Below are 25,214 nucleotides of genomic sequence, written 5' to 3'. Positions count from 1 at the left end.
TTGTATATGTTTATGTTTAAACATTTGTATTAATTTTGTTTAGAAATGGTACGCAAGCTTCTGTTGTCTTCCTGTTCTTATTATAGCTATGTGACGTGTTTTTGCATTTGATATTGGTTGTAATTCCCTCCTTTGCACATACCTGAGGAATAAGGCTGTGTGTGCAGAAGACGGGGAGGAAGTTAAGCAAGCCTTGATGGGGTATACTGAAAACCACAGGCAGAAATAATTAAAAACAGCTGTTTTTAGTTCCTCGCCCTAACTCAGCATTTCCCCAAATGCTTGCTTAAGAATATGAATCACCTTGGGTTTTTATTACTGATAAAGATAACAACACTTCTACCACCTCCCCGAAAGGTTCCCCCATTCAGTAGCTCTTGCATAGAATCCAGGAATTTATATTTTGGGAAAATCACCTCATACGATTAATTTTTTTTCTAGTTAGTTTTCATGTGATTTCAACATTTCCTAGAAATAGGAATTTGTTATGGCTACTGCAATGAATCACTGCAAACATTATGGCTTAAAACGAGAAAAATTTGTTCTCTCACAATTGTGGAGGCCAGAACTCCAAAATCAGGGTGTCAGCAGAGCCTCCTATGAAGGGTATCCTTTCTTGCCTCTTGCAGCTTCTGCTGGCTCCTGGCTCTCTGGCTGCAGCAGCCTAACTTCAATGTCTTGTCTCCGTCTTCACGTAGATTTCTTTCCTGTGTCTCTGTCAAATCTCCCTCCTCTGTCCCTTATAAGGAAACCAGTCATTAGATTTAGGTCTCACCCCTCATCCAGGATAATCTCATTTGAGATCCTGGATTTAATTACATGTGCAAAGACCCCATTTCTAAATAAGGTCACAATCACAGGTACTAGGGTTTAGGATTGGACATAACTTTCTGATACATAAAATCTAACCCACTACCCCTGGGGAAATTTATTATGCCCAAACTACCAAGTGAATTACAATGGAGGCTCACATATAGGTAGTGTTAAAAGCTGAACAGGCAATTCTAATATGCATCTAGGTTTGTGAACTACCCTCCTGATACCTATAAACTTATTCCCTGCTTCCTGGTTAACTTCTCACCCAGTCTCTCTATTAAATTTCTCCAACCTTCATATTCTCTTTGTTTTCTATTGCATCTAGAGCTCTGCACTAACAGAAGGAAGGTGCTGGCTCACTAGCCACACATATACACACACACACAGTAATTTTGTACACACACATTATATGTATACATGCATACACGTGTATGTGCATTACACAAACATGTACAATCAGAGTCAAATGAAAATATTTGTAAAATCTAGATAGCAACTGGTATCTAATATCTAGTAGTCATTTAATAAAATACGAGTTATAGATTTATCTTATATTTTCTTCCTTCCAAATAACTTTCTGTTTTCAAATGAGAATATATATGTGTATGTGTATGTATGTGTATATATATATGCTAAAATTGAAATATATATACTTTCAATTGGAGTTGGAGCTGACCCAATTGAAATTAGTTCAGAAAATAGCAATATATCCAAATCTGGGGATTTTTTTAACATTAAATTTAATGTTTTGAAAGATGTCCAGAGTGAAGTCCTATATTGATCCAGGAAACATCATTCCTCTCATGCTGAGTTGGCGCTTTGTAAACAGGAAGCAGTGTGCACAGGCCAGTGTTTGAATCATGGGTTGCTGTTCGTTGCTGCAGGGAGGTCTTCTCTGGCATTTGCGCAGACCTGGGGTGGCTGAAGTTGGGGCTCCTCGCGGGGACCACTGCCAAAAAGCAGTCAGCGTGTAACTTCCGTGAGTCCTCCTGGGCCTGCGTCCTTTTCAGAGCCTCAACTGTAGTGTGTTACTGATCTGTTCTCCAGACATTATGAACTCCGTTCTTCTGTCCTCTGGAGTCCACCAAGTCTGGTGTTTTCATCTGTGTTCTAGATGCCTGGGTCATAGGAGAAGACAAAAGGCAAGTTTCTGTTCTCAGAGGTTAGGGGAGAAAGGAAAAAAAAACCAAACCTCAATAAGTAAAAATAAATAAGTAAAATAATTAAAAACTGTGACATGTGCTATGAAAGAAATAAGAAGCTAAATGACATTTCTACCTGACATGCTTACATTTTCTAAATATTACTATGTCCTTTTTAACAAATAATTTATATGTATCCTTTGTTTTGATATGTATAAAAGCTTATACAGTAGGACTGGGTCCTTATATGGTACTGAAATTTGAGGTTCAGCATGCCCATAATCAATCCATTTCTATCTCTATTTTGTGTATAACTATACTTTATATACATTTGTGTGTATGTGTGTGTATGTACACACATTTACTTTAAAAACTCAGGTAACACATAAATGCTCACAATAAAAAACTAGTAGTAACTCTACCTCACCCATTTCGTCACTCCAGTGATAATCATTTTTAACTCTTAGCCAAGTTTTCTGGTTACTGTTTCCATTTTTTTAGTAAAATGTTAACTAGTATTTCTTGATTTTTCAAAATTATACTTGTCTTTTGACTTCTTCTTACCTGGGGCATTCTGTAAGTTAGTTTTTAATTAAAGCTCTACAAGTAAATTAAAGTTGTATAACTTTATACAAAATAAGATTGTGGTGTCACAACAAGGTGAGAATTGCTTATCTCATGATGTAGTTAAAACCCATGCTAAACTATATTGAGAAAGTGGAAGGCATTGAGACTTGCTTTGTGGCCTTGGAAATTACTGTTTTTTTGGATTCCCTTGTGAACACAAGAAGAATGTGTATTTTTTATTAGGTTGCAGTAGATTTCTTTTGACAAATAGACGGATAGACAGATTGATAGATAATATTGCTCAAACTTAATTTGTTTTTAATATTCTCTGTATCTTTTTCGTGTTTTTGCCTTTTTAAGGATAACTTAAAAAGAAAAGGTAATTTCACTAAAATGTATTCCCTTTATATGTAAAGTATCAATAATGACAACTATCTCATAATAGCAGTTTTATTGTTGCGAGGATTAAATAGGAACCACATATAACACCGAACACAGTGTTTGGGGAGTTATTTGTACCCCTCTTCCACTGGTTAGTTAGCAGTACTCTTCTCCCCTTTTTCCTTAATTCCAGTGAGTAGATTAACGTCAATGCTGGTCTCATTCTATAAGACCATTTCAAATCTGTTTACGTATCATATAGACTTATATAAAACATGAATTTAGAATGATTTACACTTCTGAACCTTGCTAAAAATTTAAAATCTATATTTGAATATTAGCAGTAACGATACATACATGATTATTTATTTGTAAGATAATATATATGTGAGTGCAGTAAAATATTTGTATTACTTGTTTTTGGTAGGGAATTAAGAAAGAAGGACAAGGAACCTGATTCTTGTAAAAGTACACTAGTGCACGTGCAGAAGCCGTCAGGAATGAAGGCACGGCTAGGCTTAGCATTGCTGCTTTATTCCTGGATTTACCCCTTGTGATTCCCACGGGAATGGAAACTCTTCTCAGTAGATGCACTTTTCTCTTTTCTCTGTTATATTTAGTGGTTTTTATGTTTTCTGTGTCAGAAAACATTTTTTAAAATGTGCTAATTCTAGTTATGTTCTCTGTTGTATACCCTGTGATTCCTTATTTGCAGTCAGAGTCTGGAAGTATGAAGCTGGGGACTTATATTGTTTGTATGTGTGTGTGGCGGGGGAGGGAGGTCTGTAACTGGAATGAGCAAGAGTGAGCTCTTAGAAACCATTTATAATCATACCTTAAGTCAGTATTGATATAATAACTGTCTCATCTATTTTTAGAGAGCTCATACTGAACTGTATGCTACCCTTAGAGTTTCATTTGCTTCTCTTTCCCCCAAGTACTTTATTTTCTTCGTGTGTAAAAGAAAAGAAATTGCCTGGGTAGTCTAAACACAGCCAAGATTTCAGGATTGAGAATGGCATCAACCAATCAACCACAGATCTAGGAACAAAGAGTCCCACAGTATATCGTGTGCACTGAAAAGTCAACACACATAAGTAGTTTGTTGAAAATTGCTCTTATTAATAATGTGCTAAGTTTTTAAATGTACAAGTAAAACAAACAAACAAGAAGTATCCCAAGCAACCTTACTGCTATTTCATGGCCCTGAAGAGCCTACTCCTTGTGACTGCGCAGTGCTAAGATGACCAGTCCCAGGGTATGAGCAGAGCAAGAAAAATATGACACAGTGCCACAAAATACATAGCTGTTAAAATTTTTATAATATTTCAAAAGAAAATTTGTTCTATTCTTTTGCTCTTGGAGAATATAGCATTATATCTACACATATCAAAACAAAAATTTCCTGATGTATAGTCTTAAAATACATGGCAAAATTAATTTACTTGACATACTCACTTTTTATATGAACTATAAATCAATTAGTTGTTGTTTTATTTCATTGGACAGTTCTAATTTACGAAATCTATGACTTTCTTTAATCATTTCTTTGGATAAGAAAAATCTAAAGTCATTATTTAATTATTAACCTTAGGATTGAATTGAACGCAGACTTATTTTAGTACTTATTTTAGTATTTTAACTTTGCAAGCAAATTACACACACACACGTAGCAGTTACAGCTCACTAACTGTTCCAGTTTGGGGCACACTTCATTTCTGAACTCTGAAAATTTGTGTTTTCTTATACATTCACCTCTGTGTTAAAATATTTGGCTGCTGCTTTACCTCACGTTTCTTATTTATCTCATTGCCAGAACTATTCGATGTTTTTTCCAGTTCCGAGTCTCATTCTTTATGTGCTTCTTAGGTGTTCTTTTGATTTCCAAGGCTTTGTTATATCACTACTGATCATTTCTGAATCTGTCTCTCAAGCCTATTTATAGCTCCTAAAATTTCACTGCTTCTGTCTTACCCTCTATAGCAGCCATTCTGAAATTCTTATAATTGCTCAAGCATTTTATATACTCTGACTTCTGGGCTTTGAGAAATGCCATCTTTCTGGAATACTCTATAAGCACTTCTTTCCCTCCTGTTTGTCTGATTTAATCTGAATCTATCTTTGTATCTGCTTGTACCTCAGTTCCTCTGGGGAGCAATTTAGATGTCCTATTGTGTGTTACAGTAACACTTTGTACTGCCTATATTATAGCATTTATCAGAGATTTATTAAAGGCACTTGTTTAATTATATTCCAAGTATTTTTCCTACCAGATTGTAAGCACTCTGAGGAAAGAAAATACTGAAAACTGTATTCCTGGTGCCTACTATGATTCCATTCATTCATTCGTTCATTCTAAGTGATGTATCTCTAAGGCCTAGAACTCTGTCTGGTATAAAGTTCTCAGTGAAATATCTTAAATGAATAAAACCTTAGTTTTCTACTCCTTTTCATAGAGTAGGAACCTGGGGTCAGAGGCATTAAATAAGTGCCCACAGTAGCACATTAATTAGTGATAAAACCTGGATTTGAACTCAGGTTTGCCTGCCTACAGAGTTTATGTTCTTTCTACATGGTGTTGTATGTGTTATATAAAATGGGGTTTTTATGTAACAGCAATGAAAGAGCAACAAAATGAAGACAATTTTTGATATACTATTCTCTTACGTTTTTCTCCAAAGTTTATTTACTTTACTAGATCTTTTGAAGTCTTTCCTATATCTAAGTGCCAGTTCTCCAGAACCACAGCTAGTGTCTGTATCTAGAATTGTTACATATTTTCTCAGAAGATATAGTCCTATAATCTCTATAATTTTAAAAAGTACTATTTTTTCCATAACTATACTTAATTATATGCATTAAGAGTAGGTAAAAGTCAGAACTGGACTATAAGTAGAAAACAAACTATAGAAAGAAGAATTAAATTTTTCATCTTTTCCCAGATTTTTCTTTACTATGATGTTTAAGGGTATTGATATGATCAACATGTCGTAGTGCGAAAACAGTGTATTTTGGAATCAGACTAGATTTAAGATTTTACTCTGATACTTGCTGGTTATGCGGTATATCCTCAGGCAAGCTATGCTGTTTTCTTCTGCAAGTTGGGGTTAGCAGTGACAATCGCAAGGCTATTGTGAAGAGGATAGGTAACGTGTATGTGGCCGGCTAGCCTAGTACCTCATACTCAATAAATAATAATATACAATGTGAGTATCGTTGTCTCCTTCATGGTTAAATAACATTTGCCTAACCTTGGACCCCTACAATAGTCTCACCTTGTCATTTATTGTAACTTGAATTTTCTATACATTTTCCACACACTTAATCATGAAAGTCAAATTTTTATATATATATGTATATGTGTGTGTGTGTATATATGATATGTAATACACACTCTTAAACAACCTATGATAACTGTATATTGAGACTTTAATAGTAAGTTACTTGGAAATATTCATTCTGGGGCCAAGGAAGAGGAATAAGTGGGAAAATTTCTGAGTTAGAGACAGAAAGAGATATAAATTGGATCTGAAATCTGCCTCACTGGGAAATACTCCTTTAAGCTTTGTATACTAGATAAATATAAGTACCGTATGAACCATGATTACCCTTGAGAGAAAGAGAAAATTGTTGCCATTTACATAATAGCATGCATATAACCTGGCAATGAATTTTTGGTGAAAATGTAATAGATAAATTGAGCATACTACCGGCAACAATAAGAAGATTTTTTAACAGACCATTAATCTATACTATATATTCTATGAGGTTGAAGTAACTATAGAAATAAAATACAGTTTTCTTTTCCTTACTGTCATTTTAACATGATAAAATGTAAGCCACTTTTGTTCATTATTTTTCTCTTTTTCAGAGTTAGTGAGGTAAACATTCCAAGTGTCCTACAATTTGTGTCTCAAGGAAGATCCAAAGTCAAAGAATATTTATGCAAAATCAAGAAAGAAAAGATTATGTGGAACATTTTAGTCTTGGTTAAATATAAGAATTCATAATGCTATTGTAATAGAACAAGTGTCCAGAAACAAATGAAAATACTGGATTCTATTTTCAACATTAACACCAATATGGAAGGACTGGAAAAATACTACATTTGCTTTTAAAAGTTTTTGTTTTATTTTTAGGAGAGAAAGTATGTTGTCATTAGACTTCATTTCTCGATCACCATCCGATACTGATGATAGGACACTAAGGAATTAAGTATTTCCCAACATTAGCGAGAAAAGGGAGGAGGCCCAATATTATATTGAAAACTTTTGATGGGACTCTTTCTAGAATGTGCACATTTGACTGCATTATTAAGCAGAGAAAAGCCCAAGATAATTTTAACATCTCTTTATTTATTCTCTTATTTTTCTGAAATTCAGTTGTGTGTTTTATCAGAATGCTGTGATAATCCCTGGAGTTATTCAGGTGGTGAGCCCTAGTTTTTAGGACATTAAATTCTTCTAGAGTGTTGTGCATTACTTGATGATGTTTTTTTTTTCCTGACTTCTTGATCTTTAGGACTTAGAGGACCCAAGAGATCAAGTTACAAACCAAGAGTTGGTGACCAGAGAGGCTGGGTGATTTACCGATAAGGAAACAGGAATGAAACATTAGTAACTTTAGTATGCCTTGTGTGTCCATTAAATTAATATCTTCATTTTTTTAGTAATTTGTCCTATATTGTCTTCTAGTTCCCAATTTTTTTCTTCTCCATAGAATTTACCTATTGGTCCTGTGAACTCAGACAACACAGTAGCCAAGAGAAATGGTGTAACTGAATTCTGTAAAAAATGAACCAGAAATGGGATGCAGTTTTTAAGGACACATATGTACTGCATTATATGTAAATTATACTATATGATATGCATATTATATTGTATTATATAATATTACATGCATATGCTGACCTAAAACAAGTAGACTGCCAGATATTTCTCCAGTAAAGATTTCTCTTCTGCCAAAGATTCTCTAGTATTCAGTCAGCAGAGAATTGCAGTTCAGAGTCTGCAACCATGGTGAGCCCATAAGGAAAGAACACTTTTATGGAAGGGAAAAGGAAGTTGAGAGGGCTCTATAGTGAACAAAGCATCCATGATTTTTCATTGCCAAGAAGGAAGAGTCTTTCTTCTTTCTCTTGGGCTCAGCTATTATCCCAGGGTGTGAGAGCTCCCCCTTCTGGTCTCCCAGCTCTATTTATTTGAAATTTCTGTTTTAATTTTTTTATACATGTAAGTGTGTTGTATTCACTGTGGGCAGAAGATATATGACACTCATTTTCTTAGAGAGTGAAGATACACTGGATTTTTTATTATTGTATTCATTTTGAAAGTTTTTACCTCTTGGAAGCAAATTTCCAAATTCTATTTTAGCTGGTTTTTAGACTTAGAATCTAAGAGGTAGATAGAATCTTAAAAGTCACGTGAAAAATCTCTCAACCAATGATGTACCTCATTTAACTGTCCTTTGATAGTGGGTTTTCTTTTTTTTCTTTTTTCTTTTTTTTTTTTTTTTTTTTTACAAATTGAAGGTTTGTGGCAGCCCTGCGTTGTCAGATGATGGTCAGCATTTTTTATCCATGAAGTGTTTATTAATCGAGGTCTGTATAGTTTTTAGACATAATGCTATTGCCTATTGCACACTTAACAGACTAAAGGATAACGTAAACATAACTTTTATATGCACTGGGAGCCCAAAACATTGATGTGATTCACTTTATTGCAATATTTGCTTTATTTAGGTGGTCTGGAAACAAACCTGCAGTGTCTCTGAGGTATGCCTGTACTGCCAAGTTTTAGAAGTTTCCAAATGCTTGGGGTTATTTATTTTTTCCCTTGAAACTTACAATGTTGGATATGTTCCAAAGTTTGTAGAAAAGAGACTTTAAAATGTGAATTAACCTATTATTGATGCCAAAAGATGTAATGTTATTTTTTAAAATGAGATCTCATCACATCTTACAGTCTGCATTTAGTTGCTTACTCATTTTAACCATAACTTATGTTGATACTTCATTTAAAGTCCCTATTCATGTCTACTGTCCATCTTCTAAATGCTAAAAACACTTACTTATTTAAGGAAGAAAACATATTGTTGACAACATTCATGTTGGTTGTTGAAAGATAAACTGAAGTTTTCATTATCTGTCAGGTTAAAAAACAACCCTTTTAGAAATATTGATTAAAGTATGCCTTGGGCATTTTCATTTCTCTTTCAAGTACTTCCTCTCATATGTCAGAGTATTTGCTGGATTGCTGCATGGATAGCTTTTGATACGATCTTTTGTCTCCACGTATCAGCAGTTGCCGCCTTTTTTCTTCTGTTTTTGAATCATATTTAGGCTCTGACCACATTTTCTGGCTTCAAAAAGTTAAACTTCTATTCTAAAATTCATAGCTCAGGACATGGCTTTGGTAATTGGAAAATTTAATCAAGATTTGTTCAATTTTAGAATAATTTCCATTCAAATGGCAATACCTCGGGTGGATAGATACTCAAAGGTAAACTTACACAAAGAAAATCCTTTTTAAGAAGTAACGAGGTGAGTAATCCAAGATGTCAGCCAGATCTCGGATGAAGCTACCACTTTCTCTACCTGTTAGTTATGAAATCATAGAAATGTATGTTGTCTGTGGGTAGGTTACCAATAGTAAACATGGCTGCCACTTGTAGAGTGGTCACTGAGTATCATGTTTCTGACACCGTTGGGGACTCTCTTTTCCCACCTCAGCTACATGATACGGGGAGTTCTTACAGGCTACAGAGGTGACCCCTTTCTCCGTTTTAAGAACATAAGTGAATATTTTATCCTTCAATTTTAACGTGAAATATTATTTGGGGAAACTATTACAAAATAAGTCTTTGGCACAATCACACAAAACTGACTTGCCTGCATTTTACTTTTAATTCTGGTTACTAGTGATGTGCCAAGAACTATGTGTTAATATAGACTTTTAGTTTTAAAAGGCTATAGTTTTTAAAGGAAAAATACAAAAATTCTATAGGTGTTATAGCAACGTCATTTACGATTCTTATTTCCTGAAGATACCATCACCAGTGTGCTTCATTGGTTTAAGTACTAAGGAAATGCTCACTAACCTAATGTTTGAATGGAATCACTACTTGGGGGACTCTGTAAAGTCCTCTTAAAAAGAGATGATTCAGAATAGGACTGACAAGGAGTCCTGGGGAGTGTGACTGCCAGACAGGCCCACATCCCATCAGGAGAACAAGGCCACATGGGGTCCAATGGTAACCACCATTCAGACCGCATAAATGCAGTGCAGGGAACCACTGGCCCAAGGAAGATGGCATGGTGGGTGAGGGCAGCCTTATCCAATAGGCCAGAGCGCCTGTGATGGGGGGAAGGTGCAGGGAGCGAACTGCACATGCAAGTGCGAGACCATGAGTCAGCCTTTAAAGCTGGATGGAACGGGTACCTGGGTCAGGGCTGTGTTTAAAATCTTAAAAAACAAAAACAAAAACAAAAACCTAAAGAAGCGTGACAAAAATGATCAAGTAAATCTTGGTTATGATCTATCCTATAAAAAGAAATTAAAAGTAGATAGTGTTAAGGATGCAAAGATGAGATCAAAACTTCAAAATGATTGGAATTCCCAACATTATAAAATTATGCAGTAGTGGTTGGTATGGCCCAAAACTTGTAAATCAAATGGTGAAAAAGTGGAAGTATTTAGAGACTAATTTCTAATAGACACAGGGAAGTTCTACTTGACGTATTGAAGCAACTTGTGAGAAACATTTAAGCTTAAGACACATTAAAAATATAGGTAGAGTAAACTAATAGTTTAGGTACATTCATGGATGGAAATTCAAATAAGGTGGGAAGGTGGTAGTAGGGTGTGGTAGGAAGAGTGATGGATGGAGAGTTCAATAAACTGAATTCTAAAGACCCGTCTTCTTAACCTTAGGCAAGCCAGACTTTTGTGATTGCAGTTTCTTTACAATTAAAGTGATTGGATGTAATCAGTGGTGTTTCTTTTCTTTCTTTTTTAACCAAAGAAATATATTGTTAGTATTCATATATTTTGCTCTGAATATAATAGTACTCAAAACTCCAAAACTAAAACTATCAATAGATAAATAATTGTGTTATAGGTAAGAACAGGTTTGACTAAAGGAGTTTGGGAAACCTAAATCCAGCCTGCTCAGCCACCTTGCTACGTCTGAGACAACATAAGGAATACAACCTAAAAATGTTTATGGGCCCCCTTCTATCAAGTCTAGGCTGTGATGCTAAGTCAGTTGTCATAGAGATTAAACAAGATGTTTGCCACAAAATGAATTTGACTCCAGCTGTCAGAGGAGCAGTATTAAAGAATCTATGAGTGACATTTTCTTCTGTCCTTATGTCAGTGAACTGATGGAGGTTTCTCCTTCTTTTTCTATTTTTTTTAATGTCTATTAAATGAGTTCCTATGTGTGGGGATGTATGATTCCATGAATATTGTCTTGAGAGCTAAAAGGTCTGATATTGGGCAAATCGTGTAAACTCTACGTGAATCGCTTTTACCATGTATGAAAAGCTTTCTCCTTGGAAATGCCAGTAAGCTACTCTGAATTCCTTGGATGATCTGTTTGGCAATTATATTTTTTTTGTTATTACTCCCTTTTTAATTTTCTTTTCCTCCTGCAATCAGTGTTGATAATCTGATCTTACATAACATTGTCTGGGGAATTGGCTAATTCGTTGAACTGGCTAGTGATCTCTTTTTAAAAATCATTTTCTTTGCTAATTCTATGTTTGTTTTTAGGTTTTTGTTGTTACAGTTATCTAAGTGTTAGGAAAGGAGGTTTTTTTAATTTAACTAGTTAAAATTTCATTTTGAAATCTAATTCTTTGCTGTTCTTGATCAGCGGGGAATTTTTTTTTTTAACTTAAAATTCACACTTCCATAATTTTTATAACTGTATAATACCAACTAAACTAAATTTATTGAGTTCTTTTGCTTGGTTGTTGGTTGGTTTTGTATTTTTGTTGTCTTACCTTCAACTTGTGATGCTGATACGGCTCAGGCAAAGTCGGACCTAAATTTCCTACTCTGGCTCTCGGTATTCAGAAAGGCCTGTCTCTTTTAAAGCACATACTCGTTATTTCGCAGCACAGGAGAGTAGAGCTCCAACCAGCTGTCACCTCACTGAGAGGAGGTTGAGCCTCTTGGTGCAGGGAATTGACAGTTTAATGGATCTAAACAGCCCTTTATCAAGTGATTCTCCTTGGCTTTCAGTCACTGGAATGTCCTCATTTAAAAGATACTAAAAGTATGTGTATCCTGTGTCCTCAATAAGTTACTGTCACTGTATTTGTTTACCCAATGTTTCCTCTGCCTTTTGTGGAGGAGAGATGTGGAGTTCTAATCATATTATCAAATGGGACACAAATTCAGTCAAACCCAGCCGGTAACATCTCTCCTATTGGATGTTTTTGTATCTTTCACAGAATTCCCAACTTGTGACCCATTAACTCAATTTATATGCAAAAGTGGAAGATGCATTAGCAACAAATGGCACTGCGACTCTGGCAAGTAACGAATGTTCACTAGACTGCACCGATGGGAGTGGGGGCCCACCGGTCTGTGCTGCTCGGCCTCTTGCGGGGGTACCTTGTAAAAGAAGCTTGCCGAGTCAAGCAAAATGGCAAAGACGGTGGTGAGAGGGCAGCTGGAATGTCAGTTCAGTGGGGATTAGCATTAAAGATAATAAAGCTCAGTATCTGCCCCTGGGAGCTTTGATGGAGATTTGTGTTTAGATATTACGCAGAACCTAGTCTAAGTCCACAAACCTCAAGTGAAGGGAACACTTGAGGAAACGACCTGGACAGTCCAAGTTCCCCAGAGCATTTATGTGAAATGGTCTGTAACCTCAGGATGGAGCAGTTTGGAAATTATTGCAGAGTTATCCAGATGGTCTCAACTCAGTCACCTTGTTTTTTTATGTACAGATGATATTTTTCTCTGTTCGATTGTATCATTATGTTAAATTATGCCAAATACAGGTAAATGAATTATCTATAAACCGATGCATTCTCAGTCCTTGATTTCAATTTAATCTATTTCACTTCGCATTCCTCTCATCTCCCTCCCGCAATAGTTGTTAATAAAGAATATAAATCATTGTTAATGATAGTGTACAAATAATTTCCTGGCATAATTACACACTTAAGAGCCAGTGGGGAAAAGGTACACAGTGAACCTTCATGTTGACAAATGAAGAAGGGTCTGAATTAAAGGTACAGTTATAAACTCTGGGGCACAAAGATTATAGGTCTAAATAGTGATTTTCCATCAAAAATTGTATCACAAGCTGTATCATTTCATGAAGTTCCTACAATCACCATTGTCTTCCCATGTCGTAATTATTTTATGCTGCATAGGTTCATTGTCAGTGGTTAGTCATTTCTGAATGAAGAGAAATTAAGCTTCAAAATCCAAAGTCAAGGATTTTTTCCCCTTAGTTTATTAGTTGGTATTAAATCAGAAGCAAAGTAGAATAAAATTGGAAATAGCAGTGGTAGAGCACATGCTTAGCATGCACGAGGTCCTGGGTTCAATCCTCAGTACCTGCATTAAAATAAATAATAAATAAATAAACCTAACTACCTCCTTTGCCTCCCAAAAAACCCACAAAAAGCAAACAAATTTTTTTTAAAAATAATAAAATTGGAAATAATTGTACCACTGCTCATGGGAAGTGTTGATCATTGATTCAACATTCCTTTTTTCAATAACAGAAGAAAATTCTAAATATCAAAAAGTAATGTCAAGTATTTCACAAGAAAAAGTTTCTTTCTCCCTGGATCGATTTTCACTACCTGCATGTTGATGCTTCTTTCCAGATGACGACTGTGGGGACGGCAGTGATGAGCTTGGCTGTGCTCACTCTTGCTTTGATAATCAGTTCAGATGTTCCAGTGGCAGATGTGTCCCAGGCCATTGGGCCTGTGATGGTGACAATGACTGTGGAGACTTCAGTGATGAAGTCAGTTGTACCAGAGAAGGTGAGTAGTTTTCTGAATCTGAAATCTCATTTTAAACTGATACATAATAGTTGGACTATTTTAGAGTGAATATTTTGTTTAAAAAAAAAAGTGGCTCATCAGATAAAAACATGTATGTGACAAATTGTATAAAATAATTTGCTGATCTCTTGACTTTTCCTTTTTCCTTTCTTTTCTCTGATTTCTCACCTTAATTTCTTCTTATACTTTGACACCCTCTTCTGTGGTCTTCACTTCCTATTTCATTAGATGCTTTACATACTACTCCTTCAATCCCCTCCAACTTCTAAATGGCTAAACCCCAAACCCATCCCGAAAGAAAACAAAAGAACAAGGAGGACATAATTTTTCCCTTATTTTCACACCAAATTTGTTGTTTCCTTAAAGGCTAGGAATCATCCCCTATTAAATGGCAATATATTCCATCTAATTGACCTCTGGACTGTAAGCTAAGAGCAGGAGATCATAACCGTGGCTCTCAGCATATCTTTGGGCAACCTGACCCTGGTATTTGCATGGATAACTTTGCAAAATTTGACCAGCCATAGGGCATGTTGATAAGTTAGAAACCATGTTGGAAACATCACAAAAAGAATCATTAGCCTGTCAAACATTCAGGCAACAGTAACATTTTTAACTAGAAATTTTCTTTCTGCCTAAGGGATTGAAAGAATTTGTTATTCACGCTTTCATTTATTCCAGAATGATTTATTGAGGACTTTCCATGTGCCAGTGACTGTGCTTGGACCCAAGGATAGATAAAAGAATGAAAAGAACATGGTTCCTGTTTAGTTAAAAAAAAAAAATCTAGTGTGCAAACAGAAAAACAACGAAATGGTGTATTTGATGTGGTGGGGCCGAGGGGGCCCTATAAGAAAGGAATCATTTTGTCTTCTGCAAATATTTGACCACCTATAAAATAGAAAGCTTCTAAAGTATTTTCTCTGACATGGATTCCTTTTCTCTCTCTCCCTCTCCCTTTTTTTTTTTCTTCTCTCTCCCTCTCCATTTCTCTCAACTATAAATACTGGAAACAGTGGCAATTACAGAGGTTATCTACATAATACTAGGTTCTTAAAAGAATAAAACTAGCTTTCTGTGAATTCCCTAAGTGATTTATTAAAAGATATATTGCCTGATTTTTATTTTACCTGTGTGACCTGGGCTAGACGAGTCATATGCATAATCCAGATATGGCTAAATAATCACCTGTGAGCCACGAGACAATGAAACACAGATCCTCATGGTCAGTGGTCTTGACATGACTCATGTCTTTCCTGGCAGAGGACATGACAGAAGCTATAAGGGAAACAGAAAATGGCTAAGAACATTTTTGTGACAATATCTTATAAAATCTAATGTGAATATATTTGAATTTAGTTTTGCTTCAACATCGAAAAGAATGACGTAGATCAGTCTCTCTCTCCCCGCTCCCCCTTATTTCATTCTTGTGTCCTTTTTCTCTCTCAGTTTAATTGGTCCACTAGTAGAGAACTTTCTGCTCATCACTAATCTGGCATGGAAAAGGGAAAGGTGTACAAAAAGATATTTTTCCTGTTTTTCTTTGTATATGTGAGCTATCCATCTGGGATGTAGTTGACATTTCATTACTAAATTAGGGTTTGAATATCTCCTGCCTTTCCCCCCACCTCACAGATGTCTTTTTCGGCTCCTCATGAGGTGTACATCTGTGGCCTGCTGGCACTGCCCCCGTAATATGCTGTGAAAGATAAATTGCCCCGATGTTAATTTGCTTTCATCTCAGAAGTGAGATCCCATCCCTTTGTTCTATGTGTATTTATCTTGAAGTTAAAATGATCATTGCACGTTAAGTTCTGGAGAGATTGCTTTAACTTCGTGAGTATCCAGAGTAAGTGGTACATCCCCTCACAGGCTCTCTAGATGGTTACTGGGGTTTGGATGATACAATCAGTGGCTAGTTAATGGCCGTCATCTTTAGAGCACCTCCACTTGACTAACACATTACTGTAAAGGATATACTGTCAATGTGAATGCTGTGAGTTTCTTATGTGATTATGGTAATATACTAAGGAAATGGTCCAGATAACCTACATGATTCTTGGACATGTTTCAAGGAAAGAATAAGGAGAACATCCTGAACTAATTTATATTTATCTGATTATAAATGGTACCAGGATTCCCTAGTCAAATCCTCTGTGTGGTGAATACAGGCTACAGGAATTGAGGACAGGGAGCATTCGGGAAGACTGTGGGGCAAGACAGTCCAGAGTAGTTTGAAGGGCATTTATGTATTTGTATCCATCATTATTTTATGTATTCTGATATAGAACTTGTAAAATAACCATGACACAAAGAATTGTTAGAGCCGATCGGGAAAGTCATTTTGCACATGCAGGATTTGTGAGGCCATTGCCAAGGTAAAGTAGAAGTTTGATGCAATTAGTCATATAATTTAGTCCCAGAACCTGCTGTGGAAGAAAGAGCAGGGGATTCTGGCTTGAGTTTCAAGACTGGCTGTCAAAGCTGATCATATCCACCATATAATTGCTCAGCACTTTGCTCTACACTGCCTGGGTAAGCACAGCATATGGTGCAGTTTCTCTCAACTGAGATGCTTTCAAAAGGGCAGAAAATACTCTTGAACTCACTTTTAATAGTAAAGGAGCAGGAGATACTAGGAATTGGAACGTTCCATATGTAATCTCTGTTTCAGACAATTCCTGAGTTTACATTCAATTTCTATTCTTTCTGATACCACTTTCAAGAAAAGAATTTCTATAGTGATCATTTTTTTTCATCATCAGTGTAATTAATATATGCGAAAGGTGTTAATGATTAGTCGCCTTGCAGATTACACTCATCTCTTTCTTCCTTTGTATTATGCTGCTCTTTCTGTTACTTTCTCTTCGAAACTCCCTTACTAGGCAAAGAAGATGCAGCATCTTTACATATCACCATGCAAGCATGCATGGCTGTGTGCACCAACGCGCACACACACACACTCTCAGTCTACAAGCATAAATGGAGTAGAAAGACAATTCACAACGCATGGTTTCCTTTCTTTTTTCTATGCCTGTTTATCATGAATTTAGTTCTGGTTCCTTTTTTGTTCTGAATCCTTTGATTGGTACTTTTATCCGTAGCTATCCTTTTGTAGCTACTGGGTGAATAGTTTTTCCAAGCAGAAAAGTAAGTGAGGCTAGACCTTCAAAGAGTTTGGTATGAGGGAACTTCCTCTAGAGCCTCAGTCCTGGCTGTTAATAAGTATTAAAAGGTTTTGTAAAAAAAAAATGTGATTTTACTTGTAAGAACATTGAGAATAAAGTTAAAAGTAGACTTCAGTCTTTTCTTACAAGTCTTTACCTCTCTGACTAGAATATTAAAAAATTTTGAGAGAGAAAGAAAGAGACACTGGACATATGTCATATCTATAAAATACCAAATATATAGAATTAATCTTACCTCATTGTTGACAGTTTAAATCACTTGAGTTATGTAAATGTTCACTGATTCTTATAGTCTTTTTGGGAATAATCTCAAGCATATTTCACCGAAGGAGTAAGGCATTTCTACAGTAAACGTGAAAATTGTTCAGTATCTTTAGACAGCTGTTTTCCAGGTTAATTTCCATTTAGAAATTGTTGTAAAATTTATATCAAATAATTTCAGCATAGACTTGATGGAGAAGGGAATAAGTTTTCTCTAGAATAGATTTTTCCCACGTTTTGTAATTTCTTTTAAATTTAATTTAAACATCCCTCAAATATTTGGATTTTCTTTACTTTGAGGGAGCATCTGACCCTGATTTATGGTTATTGTCCCTTAATGCCTTCTGTTTGGCTGTCTAGAAGGAGAATATTATTTACTACCTGCTGCGTTAAGTGAATGAGCTGGGTGATGCTAGAACATGTGATCTCTTATTTGCATCACAAATAAAAATTAAATGCAAATTTAAGATTTAGCATGTATTGACCCTTCAGTTTTGATTTATTATGAATAATCTTTAACCAATTCCCAAATCCATTAAGCAGTCAAATGTATAGCATGATTAATGTACATGCTCACACATGCTTGTATTCTTTTGCTTTAACTGTTTAACTTGGTTTCTGATTTGGAAACTTCTATTTCTGTTGGGCTTTGTCCTCATTCATTCATGCATGCATATTCATTCACCTCACTATTCCTTGTTCTCAGCTTGAGAAGGAAACTAGAATAATTTTATCTTTGTAGTTTCATTGTCAAGTACAATATTTGATACAGAGTGAATGCTCAGTAAATAATTACTGAGTGAAAGAGTCTTTATTTCTTGACCACAAAAGTTAATTGCATCTCAGAATCAACCCTTATTTGTTTTGTCTTATACATTTAGTAGCTTTTTCTGATTCTTCCATCTTACCCCCCTGGAGTTTATTTCCATGATGATGTGCATGACTAGGTGAACCAATCTAATCATATATGTTTCCATCATACAGTGTAGTCACTTTGATTTATTCAACAAATATTTGCAATTTCAACCCAAGATTCGATAAAATAAAATAAATAGAATGTCTTTCTTATCTTTTATTGTTGTTTACTTCTTTTTTTTTTTAATGTCCTCTCTGTTCAGTAACTAGGAAGTTTCAGAAAGGTAGGAAAAGTTTAAATCTTTTTTGTATCTATTTTTAATAGTAAATATCAGTGAGGAGATGGCATTAGTGATAATACAGGAAGGGAAGAAGGAGTTAACCTATGTTGGCAACCCACAAATTGCCAAGCACTTTACATTTGTTATTCCGTTCAATGCTCAGAATAAGGATTACTCAGAGAGGTTAAGAGACTTGCCTAGGATTATACAGCTGGAATTTCAAAGATTGTCTGCTCTTTATTCCTTTCTCCAGCTGTCTGCTTCTGCAGCTCTGGAGTATAATCTAACTCTCTTCTTTTTCTAACTCTCTGTGCATTAACATTTGTATGACCCCCAAACAATTACTACTTCGTTCTCCATTGCATGCTCACTTTCTGTTTAAGATGAGAAAGAAAAACCTTTCTACTTACTGTACGTCATTGTAATGAAATTTTCCAAAGGACACTAGAAGGGACCTGGGCCATTACATCAGATCATCACAGGAAGTCTGTCTCTCTTTTTGTTTCCATTCTCCACCCCCCGGCCAGTTCTCTTCGATAAAGTGGATTCTGGAACTTGGTCACTGGAATAGCAGTGGATGTTCCCACACAGTTTCTTCAGTCACCCAAATAATATGTTTGTCTGCCATAAAAGTTTTACCTCATAGATTCAAAAAATTTAGGAAGCTGGAGGAAAATTGAAGGATCATTTAGTTAGTTCTGTTATTGTGCAGACGAGGGAAAGGGCTCAGCTAGATAAAAATGTCCTTATGTGCATATAACAGAAACAGAAACATGATGCTGCCTCCTGGGAGGAGCTGATAATGTTCTGTGTGAGAGATGTTGAGACTCAGCCCTTTGATGCATAAAGACATTTTCAGAGGAGATTTTGAATTCAAATGTTGATGCCAAGTTCTTTGTGGAAAATCTAGGAAGGCCTGGCAGTACCGCCAACCAGAAAGAGACAGTAGCCTACCTAGGGAACTGAATCCACTCAGGGCACTGCAGGAATCAAAACTTGACGTTTAGCAGAAGACTTAGGCTACACATTTAAGCACAGAGAGAATGGAAATTAAAACCGACATCTTTTGACCTCCAGTCTGTATCATATCCTATCTCAGCTGAACTATTATGTTCTTAGCAGCACAACTTAATCTTAACGACACAGGAAGTAAGATACCAATACATACCATACACAGTCAGACTCAGTCATCAGGTTTGTTTTCCTGTCATGAAAATATTCTGAAGATGCTTTCAGTTCACTGACTAAAACACACAATAAAAAAACCTGCTATTATTTCTCAGGTACTGAACTTTATTGAGAGTTAAGTATTGACTTTGAATTTGAGGAAGTTACCAAATTCTGTTCTAGATTCAGCAGATTCACATAATCTTCTGTCCTAATGTTTTTAAACTATTTTAATGAAAATTGGACTGTTTCCTGATAAAACACAATTAAAAGTAAAATTAAACTTCATCTAGTTTTAGAGAGATATAACACCTGTCTTCAATGAGATACAAATTGTCTGGCTTAACTTTATTCTCTCACTGATTTATTTTGCCTAGGAACTGATACCACTGAGATAGCCATACATTGTTAATTATTAATGGATTTTATCCATAGGAGACCTCTTTTTGTTTTCTAGGACAAAATAGCTCCTTAAAGGTCATTCTCACCTTGATACTGCAAACAACTTTTACATCAAAAGCAAAGAAAAGTCAAGGCTTTTGAATCAACTAATAACAAAGCCTGTTTTGAGAAACTGTAGTGTTCCTAGCAATGTGATTGTCAAGAAAATTAAAAGGAATCAGATAAATATAATTTTAAAAATGAAATCTTAGAATATAATTCATAAAACTAGGAAGAAAGAAGCCAATTGTGTTCATCTTTTCTGTTTAGAAAATTAATAATTGTTCCACACTTATGCCTAGATAAATTTAGCTTTCATATTAAGGTAATCATTATGTACCTTGACACTAAACAAAGTAACATCTCTTGTTTTTTAAAAGATATACCTAATAAAGTCAATAGGTAACAAAAAGACCTCATTTTAATGAAGAATTTTAGCCTGTTTCCTGCTCTTTTAATGGAGCCGAACAATAAAGGAAAGGGTGAATTAATTTCCATAGTCTTTAAATTCTGCTTCCTTGTTCTAAATTATGGTTAATGATCAGTGAAATGGTAGGAATTCAGGCATTCAGCAGAAAAACAAACAGAAAAAACACAAAGGGCATGAATAATCTACAGAATAATTAATTCACCTCTCAATAATTGAGTAGTGCCCATGCCTTTGTGAGAGTAAAGAAATAAGCAATGGGATAAAACTTTGCCTTTGCCCCATAAAAACAGTTAGTAATTAGCTGCTTTCAGAGCCTGTTCGAGCTGCCCGTCTTTGTGCCCTTAGTTATGTGCAGCATCAATTCGGTTTACACTTGAATATTATATTCCTGCAAGACAATGACCAGAGTTATTTACTTTTTGTTAGGGGATTTATTTCAGTCCTGCTTTGGTGTTTGTGTACACACGGGCTTCCTAAGGATAATTAGTTATTATCTGCATCCCAAACTTTTCTACAAATGACTTTGTTACATAAAATTACTCATTTAAACTACCAGGACCTTCCTGGTAGGAAATACTCGCTGGTGTCAGAATCTTTCAACACAGCATGTTGTTATGTTGATGTGTATGCAGTTAATGGGATGTTCTGTAAATCAGAAGCGGAATTTAGAACATTTTAGAACACAGATTGCCAAATCTTTTCTTTAAATATTTAGATAGTGAATATTTTAGATTTTGCCTGTTTCAGTTACCCAACTCCATTCTTTCAGCATAAAAGAAGCCATATACTGTATAATCTACAAATGATTATGACTCTGTTCTAATGAAACTTCACTTACAAAAACAGGTAGTGGACTAGAATTTGTCTGCAGGTCACAGTTTGCCAACTCTTTCTTTAAAATTCAAGGAGAGACACATTCTAAAAGAGCTATAATCCTGAATAATCTTTTATACCCATGTTTCATGAGACATCAAACTTACTGAGACAAGGCAAAAAATAATCGGGAGAGGAAAAGGCCGAAATAGAGATAATCTTAAAATTATACTCTCTGGCTCTTCCTCAAACATAGCTTATGCATATATATATATAATATGCTGATACGTATTCTTTCTACATAAAAATATTCTACATTATTTTTTAATTTTAAGGTTGAATAATGGCCTCTTTTTTTTTCCAGTAAATATTTGAAGTCTCCTGTGAGTGAGGCATATTTCTAAGCCAAGAAGTAAATTCCGAATGTAAAAATACCAATATTGCAATCTGTTTTACTTAATATTTGATATCTAACTTGTGTATTAAGGTAAATGGTTAATTTGAACAGTGAATGGGAAAATAGATTTCTCAATTACATAACCATTTCAACATATTAATGTGTTCTATTTACTTATATTTAGATAATATAGAAGTTCATCATTCTCATGATGTATTAAATTCTGAATAATATATTCATGGTAGAGTTCCAGATACCAAATTTAAAATTTTTAATGAACTAAAAACAATGTTTTATTTGTTTTACATTTATTTCACTTCAATACTTGAACTTACTAGAGAATATGTATTACACTGAATTGTTTTAATATGTTTTTGTGTCTGTATGTCTATGGGTTTTTAACACTAGAAACATTGTAGTGTTACGATAATTGAATTGTACTTAGATATCCACTTTTTTCCCCCTATTTCCCTCTATTCAACTTTTCTATTTGACTCAGACACTGAACATTAAAGATTTGAAATCTGATCTCTTTATCATCAAATGTTTCATTGACTACCAGGTACTAATGAGAGATTTTGATATTTCCATCCAACGGCTTATCAGTGTAATCTCCAGCAGTGACTACGTACAGGGGTAAAAAGAGTTTGTTGGAATAGAGAGTAAAACACAAAAACCATCCCTGGAAGTGCATTGAGGTGGGAAGGCTGGAAGGGCGGTGAGATTAATAACCATCTATAGAGTAGATAATATGCAGGCAGTCACAAGGTCCAGTGGGATGAGGACAAGGTGATTTAAGAGGGAGGCTCCAGGCTTAACTTCATTATTAGTTCACATCATAGATTGTATAGCCATCAAGCAAGCAGTGGTCCCTGGGGAATTCATCACACATGACCTGGAGAAGAGCAGGTCAGGTACCCCTGCCAACCCTAACACAGGTTCTCTCCAGATAGCTTAAGAGCTGGTAGGTAGGTTTAAACAAGCATCTCTCTCCTAAGGATTTTTAGAAACCAAGGACAGTCTAACCACTTTACAGAGATGTTAAGTGTTGTCTTAGACGGAAACGGGACAAGCATATGTCCACACCCTGTTGGCCAATGAAATGAAACTACTGATATGCTGCCAAACCAATTCTCACAAAGTTTCAGGGCAGGTAAATAACACGTAGGAATCTGCAGCCAACAGCTACCATTGGTACATGAAGTATTAATACATAGTGAGTCATTGAAAAGCTAGAAACCAAGCAGGATCAGACACATGACAATTATCAGAAACGCAGGAAGCTTTGTACATGTGCAATACATAGTGCTTTTTCACTTTTCAAAACATTTTACAACGAATGACAAGTTAAAGTATAAGCTCCATTAAAACAATAAAAGTTTTTCCCCTAGATTAGTCTCACAATTTAAATAATTCATTAAATTTGCAACAGCGTTATAAGCTATTTTCTCAGGAGTGCTTTAACATTTCTTGTAAGTAAAAAAAAAATGTGTTCTAAGAAAAACATAGCATAAATATAATTTTAACAATCCTTATTTTCATTTTTTTTAACTTGAAGGAAAAAAATTATCTCTGTCACTGTATAGTTGCTAGTCTTCTGACTGAAAATATTTAGTCACATGAAATCATTGAAATATTGAGATAAATTCCACCATCAGTTGCCACATTTTCTCCAGGATTCTGTATTTATTTATCTATTAGATTCCCCAGATTGTATGCTTAGTTTAAATAGCTTCAGGGCAAAAACACAATAAAATTGCATTAGTTAAAAATATAACCAGCATCAGCAACATGAAAACATAACAGTAAAACAGCGTGAGCATATACATAGAAACATAGTCATCATTTTAACACTCCACTGGGACCAGCCATATTACAAAGACAGATTGTGTGCCAAGCCCTGAAGCTTAGGCAAGTGGGACTCTGGGGAACCACACAGACCTGGAACTCCAGTTAGAATGGTCTTCACAGGCTCCTCAGAGGAATGCAGCATTCCATCCAGGGGAAAATCAACAACAGTTAACAGAAGCTGATTTCATTTGGCAAGAAGGTTAAGAGGAAATAAAACTCCATGACTTTTTTCCATGTTTCCTAGCAGAAGGGGATAGCATTTCTAAACATCAACACACACCCAGAGCTAAGAGACATTGAGAAATAGTTTTGGAGTAGTTTTTTTTAGTTGAATTATAGTCGATTTACAATGTTATGTTAATTTCTGGTGTACAGCATAGTGATATATGACATATACATAGGCATGTATATATATATAGAGAGAGAGAGAGGCTATTACAAGGTATTAAATATAGTTCCCTGTGCTGTACAGTAGGACTTCATTGTTTATTTTATACATAGTAGTTCATATCTGTGGAGTATTTTGAATTGTGAGAAGGCAGGATGAGAAGTGGCAAGGGAGGGAAATAAAAGTGTGTGTGTGTACATATGTGTGTGTGTGTGTGTGACCAGTGTACTTGACTTTAGTATAAACTCTGAGTGTTCGGACAAATGAAATAGATGTGTGTGTGTGTGTGTGTGTGTATCTATATATCTATATATCTATATATCTATATATCTATATCTAGATATAGATATAGATATATAGATATATAGATATATAGATATAGATATATCCCCTTGTAGATTTATGGAATCTTAGAGATTTTTTCCTTCTCTATTTTCTTAACGCTCCCAAAGTGATCGATACAAACTACATACCTGAGCATATCAGAATCCAGCAGAAGGTCTTTCTGTGATTCCCCAGTTGCCTTTAGGGTTACATCCAAACCATTTAGCATTGCATACAAGGTCATTCAAGGTCTAGGCTTTGCCCACCTCTCTAATTTACTCTGTCTCCCCTGCTCCTATCACACACTACACAGAATCTTATGAATGCTGCTGACTTTGTTATGAAATATTTTTTGTTCCATTCCACTTACCCTCTGCCTGACTCTTAGTCATGACTTGAAGCTGTCTTATCCTCTGTCCTGAGAACTTTGCTTTGAAATCCCCAAGTCCATGTTAGTTTTGGCTCTGCGTGTTCTCTCCTACCATAGCACTTAGACTGCTTTGTAACTGCAAACATCGCCTACTTCCCTATATACTATTTTATGATCTTCTCAAAGACAGAAACTAAGACTTCCATTTTTCACCTGGACTCCAGCACAAGTCTTTTGTTCCCTACTTCCACTCAAGTCTCATAATGTCCACCTTGCTTTTTCCATACAGCAGCCAGTGAGACTTTTAATAATGTAAGTTAAATTATATCATCATTACTCCTCTGTTTCAAAATCTTCAGTAGAAAGATACTTGTTGAACTTATCTCACCATAGATGTTGATAAAGCCCTACAAGATCCAGCCCCTGCCTTCCTCTTGACTCTCGTTTCACTAATCCAGCCCCCTTCACTTTCTTCTCTGTGTATAAAAACAGTCTGTTTCCTGC

General features: G+C 35.4%; 1 protein-coding gene across 2 annotated transcripts in view; it reads left to right on the top strand.

Moving 5' to 3' along the window:
• LRP1B (LDL receptor related protein 1B) overlaps positions 1 to 25,214 on the top strand; it is a 1,593,459-nt gene that overhangs the window by 955,373 nt on the left and 612,872 nt on the right. For both annotated transcript variants that reach the window (XM_032479383.1, XM_032479382.1), the window contains exons 19-20: positions 12,367 to 12,447; positions 13,762 to 13,923. In XM_032479383.1, the coding sequence (XP_032335274.1) occupies positions 12,367 to 12,447; positions 13,762 to 13,923 (243 nt within the window). The remainder of the gene's footprint in view (positions 1 to 12,366; positions 12,448 to 13,761; positions 13,924 to 25,214) is intronic.

Source organism: Camelus ferus, chromosome 5 (assembly GCF_009834535.1).
Source record: "Camelus ferus isolate YT-003-E chromosome 5, BCGSAC_Cfer_1.0, whole genome shotgun sequence".
NCBI classification, from domain to species: Eukaryota; Metazoa; Chordata; class Mammalia; order Artiodactyla; family Camelidae; genus Camelus; species Camelus ferus.
Note: the sequence above shows the minus strand (reverse complement) of the source record. Positions and strands in the feature narration are given on the sequence as shown.